Source organism: Kryptolebias marmoratus, linkage group LG1 (genome assembly GCF_001649575.2).
Source record: "Kryptolebias marmoratus isolate JLee-2015 linkage group LG1, ASM164957v2, whole genome shotgun sequence".
Classification (NCBI taxonomy): Eukaryota; Metazoa; Chordata; class Actinopteri; order Cyprinodontiformes; family Rivulidae; genus Kryptolebias; species Kryptolebias marmoratus.
The window spans coordinates 1982607-1987453 of NC_051430.1; the positions used below are offsets into that span (position 1 = coordinate 1982607).

General features: G+C 40.2%; 1 protein-coding gene across 1 annotated transcript in view; it reads left to right on the plus strand.

Moving 5' to 3' along the window:
- Positions 1–2207: 2207 nt before the first annotated feature.
- olfml2a (olfactomedin-like 2A) overlaps positions 2208–4847 on the plus strand; it is a 54774-nt gene continuing 52134 nt past the window's right edge. The window contains exon 1 of the mRNA XM_017432979.3: positions 2208–2465. Within this exon, the coding sequence (XP_017288468.1) occupies positions 2394–2465 (72 nt within the window). The 5' untranslated portion in view covers positions 2208–2393. The remainder of the gene's footprint in view (positions 2466–4847) is intronic.

Below are 4847 nucleotides of genomic sequence, written 5' to 3' on the forward strand. Positions count from 1 at the left end.
AAAGCTTGAGACAAAAAGTGAAAAAAAGGGAGGTTGTCACTCAATATTCTTACATTTATGTAACTATAGTTTTAATATAAGTTCAAGTCTGTCTCAAGCATCTGCAGAGATCAAGGCCAGCTGGGCAGGGCAAGTTAACAATTTGCCAGAAGGTGGCACCAGACGTCTTTTAACTTTTTTCACAAGCCCTGTGTGAACAAAACATTGGTACAGTTAAAAAAAACTGTCTAGTCTTGGATATTTTTCAATGTTTTTATCCACATGTCTAAAACTAAGACAACAATAGTTCATTACAGCTGTCATGTGCCCTTCAGACAAAAAAAATTAGAATTATATTAGATTTGTGGAACACAATGTTTTATTTTTCTTAGTTTTGGTTGTATTCACAAATATTACAATTCATGGATATTGTTAAATATCAAACTTCACAGATACTGTTTAAGGCAAGACATAACCTGCTGCCAAGGAGAAAATGTGTTTTAATGGAGGGAAGAGGATAATTTTAGAGGAAGGTTTAACTTTAAAATGTTTCACTTTAACTTGGAAGTTTTCAGAGCATGACCAACAATGTAACAATTTATATCTCTTTTTGTGGGGTTAAATTATGAAACACATATGGTTGATACAATAATGTCTAAACATTTTTTAGTTTCTAAAATAATAAAAACTAATAATGTTTAAAAAGTATTTCTATGATGAAAAGCCTGATATGATTATTCACAATGAACTAATTACGAGGTAAACATTTATTATGTGAATGTGGGTATATGTTGGTAAATGTGATTTTGTTTTTGCATGGATATATTTATACAGGTATGTACATACACGTGGATATATGTTTTCTTACATAGAACCAAACTCAGATATTGAAGAACTGTGACTATTTTTGATTAAAAACTCAAGTGTATGATCTCATAAGTTTATACTCATTACATAACCAAGGTTGCTCGGAGGTTGACCACACCAGAGCTCAAATCCTAAATTGCTAACCTTCCAACACCAAAGGGGTGTAACAGGGAGAGAGAGGACTAGTGAGCATCAGCTCCACTTTACAGGATGAAACAACTAAGATCATGGATTACATATGGAAGAATACCTCCAATGAATAAACAGCAGAAACTCGTCGTGGAAGAAGGAGGAACAGGAGGAACCATTGCGGAAAGACAAGCCCCTGCACGGAATGTACCACCAGCAGATTGAGGAAGTGGCTGATATCAACAAATTCTACTTGTGGCTGGAAAGAACTGGACTGAAGGACAGCACAAAGGTGCTAATCTTGGCAGCGCAAGACCAGGCCCTCAGCTCAAAAGCAACAGAGTCCAGATTCTATTATACCGGGCAGGAACCAAGATGCAGGCTGTACAAAGATGCCCCTGAGACAGTCCAGCACATAATAGGAGGGTGTAACATGCAGTTAGGCAAAGTTTACATGGAATACCACAACCCAGTGGATAAAATAGTGTACAGAAACTTCTGTACTGAGTATGGACTGGAGGTCCTGCAGTCTAAGTGTGAGACTCCATGGTGGAGAATGGCAGGGCTAAGACACTGTGGGACTTCCAGATCCAGACTGACAAACAGATGATGGCTAACCAACTGGATATTGTGGTGATAGAAAAGATACAGAAGAAAGCAGTGGTGATAGATGTAGGAGTCCCATGTGCACGAAAAGCTTGAGAAATACTAAGGGCTGAAAGAGGAAATAGAGAAGTTGTGGAGAGTCAAGGCCTCAGTGGTACCAGTGGTCATCTGAGCACTTGGTGCTGTGACTCCCAAACTGGAAGAGTGGCTCCAACAGATCCGAGGGACTAATATACTGTGCAGAACCCTTAAGCTCCCATGCCTCTGGTAGAGGACAACTGAAGTGGAACCCCCATGTGGAAAAATAGGGTGACCTTTGGGCCTTATGTATATATATATATATATATATATATATATATATATATATACGTTCTAAATAAATTATTATTTATTTAGAACTTATCTAAATAAGTTGTATCTAAATAAATAAATTTATTATAAAAATAAATTATTAAACAGAAACAAACAAGAAATATTTGTTTAAGACAATTATATTTTTATATATTTTCTCAACTCAGCTATTCTGCTACAAGTATGAAGACGCCGTGCACGCACCAATTTGCTGGATGTGTGAGCGCGTGTGTAAACCCCTCCCCACGTGTGAAAGACAGCGGCTGAGGGATGGTGCGCCCGGATGAGAGCAGAGCGCGCACAAGCAGAAGACACCGCACACAGAAACCTGCCGAGCGCTTTTGAACCAGCTTCCTCTGAGTTTACCAAAGCAGATGGAGTTCAGATAAACGCAGCTATTCTTTGGACCGGTTACGGTGGCTCTGGATTTCTTTGCTTCCTTTTTCGACGCTCGTGGAAACATGTGGAGACACAGGAACCTGTTTGCCTTTCTGCTGCTGGTTTTCTGTCAGGACGCGTCCTCGCAGAGCAAGGTAAGACCCGGGTTGGCACATGTCTGCATGTAGAAATACATGCTCATGACCTCTCACCTGATTGGGTCACGCGCCTCTGATTGCTTCAGACAAATAAGCAAGCTGACAGATAACCAACACTTCCAGCTGCTGCACCTATTATTTTCCGTCTAAGGTCGGCAGATGGTTCAAGCTCTGTGTTATTTCTTCTGATCCTGCAATGAAAGCTTCAGCCCGACAGAGATGTCCATAATTACAGCTCGAGGTTGGTGCCGGCAGAGATGACACTCAGTGGGGCTACTGCATTATCAGGCTAGGTTTGTTTGTACAGCTGCTGAACTGCAGGAACCCCTCACTCTCCCTCGTACTAATTTTGCTCCAGTAACCCCCACCCCCACCCCCCCCACACACACAGCGATGGAGGGTAAAACTCATTACAAGAACCAGAAGAAAATCAGCTTCAGAGCAGCTCAACAAAGACTTACAGCCCCATCAGTAGAACTACGACTGGTGGTTAACAACACCAGTCATGGCTCTGATAACATTGTACCAGCAGCTAGTGTTTGACTTTTTCTTGCTCTATAAAATGACTTTCTCAGTTTGTTGTGGCCTCAGAGCCCCCATTAAAATACCAGTAATTCCCCAACTCACTACAGACAGGTGACCCCGTTGATGCAAATCCCTTTCTTTAAAAAAACAAAGCTACAAGAGCAGCATGTTTTTTTTTGTTTGTTTTTGTTTTTTATTGTTGCACAGGGGGATGGTATGGCTTTTGTGTGTTCAAATATATATATTATAAATCCAAAACGACTAGACTTCTATTCTGTCCAGTCTAAACATTTTGGATTTACCATGTCCTAAATGACTGAAAATCTACACCAGTAAGGAAAGTAAGGAATTACATTTACCTGTGTTACTGTAATTGAGTATTAATTTTGTGCATTTTGTATTTGAGTAATTATTTCAATCTAAACTTTACATGTACGTTACTATGCTTTATTTCAAGTATTGTACTTACTTGGGCAGCACCGGCTCAGGGTGTAAGGATTCGTCCTGTAACCGGAGGGTTGCTGTGTTAGCTCAGAGAGACTCAAACCTGCAGTCTGTGGTGAGGAGTTTAAAACATTAATTTGTTTGTAAGTTAAAACAAGGCTTTTAGAGTTTATTAGGAATCTCTGTGGAAATTTCGTCAAACAAACATCAGTGCATGATATTGCTAATGTTGGTTAGCTCTGTAGCTGCCGGTAACTAGTTAGGTTAATGCTGTAACCTGATGGGATCATAAACAAAGGGCATCATTATTTCCCAAACTAAAAACATGTCAGAGAATCAATAAGTTGACCTGGTCTATTTAAAACGCACAGGCTGCTGAAAAATAATACTATATTTATTAAAAATAAATGAAATATTTTTTTTATTTTATAACTGTAATTACAGTCTCTTTATGTCAGCAAACCTGCTACATTTATACATCAGCTGATTATTCACTGCATGGCAGGGGTTTATTTTATTTTTTTTATTCAATTATATTGTAAAACAATGTTCCAGTAAAATTACAAGCAATTAAAGTTTGAATAGGAATACGTTTCTTTAACAGTCACATTAAATCAGCAACTGTCTGAATGTTAAAGTGAAAGTTTAGTCGTTTGGAAGATGTTGGTATGTGGGGAGTGTATTATGTGATTTGTCCAGCAGATGGCGTTCAGGAGCATGATGGGTGAGCAGCTGGGAGATTATGAGACGCACCTGCAGCTCGTGAGAGGAGATTAGTGGAGGGGCATTTAAGGAGCAGGCTGCCGGGTCTTCAGTGCCTGAGTATTCGCTCTAGTGGTACTTCAAGCCTTCTCGTTATCTGAATCTAGTTCTAGCATTTGTACAAACCTGACATCCGTGTTACTTAACCCTGTTCTCTTTGTTCAGGTTTCTTTCAAGCCTAAGCTGTATTCAAGTCTGGAGGATCAAGTTCTGGATCAAGAAGCCTGGTATGCTCTGTCCCCCTTTAAAGACAAGTCGTTCAAACCGAATCCTGTCCGCTCTCCACCGATCTCCAACAACCACCATCTCCTCTGGCTGCTCCCAACGTGCTCCTATCTCCAACGCCACCTGTGAGTCACTTACCTCCCTGCAAACACCAACGGCCTTCCAAGACACATCTCCTCTTCTTCCAGTAAGAGTCCTCCATCTGCCGTCCGCATTTAAAGTGTGCAAACAATCTTTAAACCCTGTGCTCTTTTCTCAAGTTCCTGCCGAGTTCCTGAGTTACCTGAGTCCGTGTCCGGTGAAGTCCAGATCCATTTCTTACTCCCTGCTGAAGGAGTCAATAAACTTTTGAACTTTCATTGAGTTTCCTGAGAGCTTACTTTCTGCATGTGGGTTAACTATCTTGGAAAAACCATGACAGAA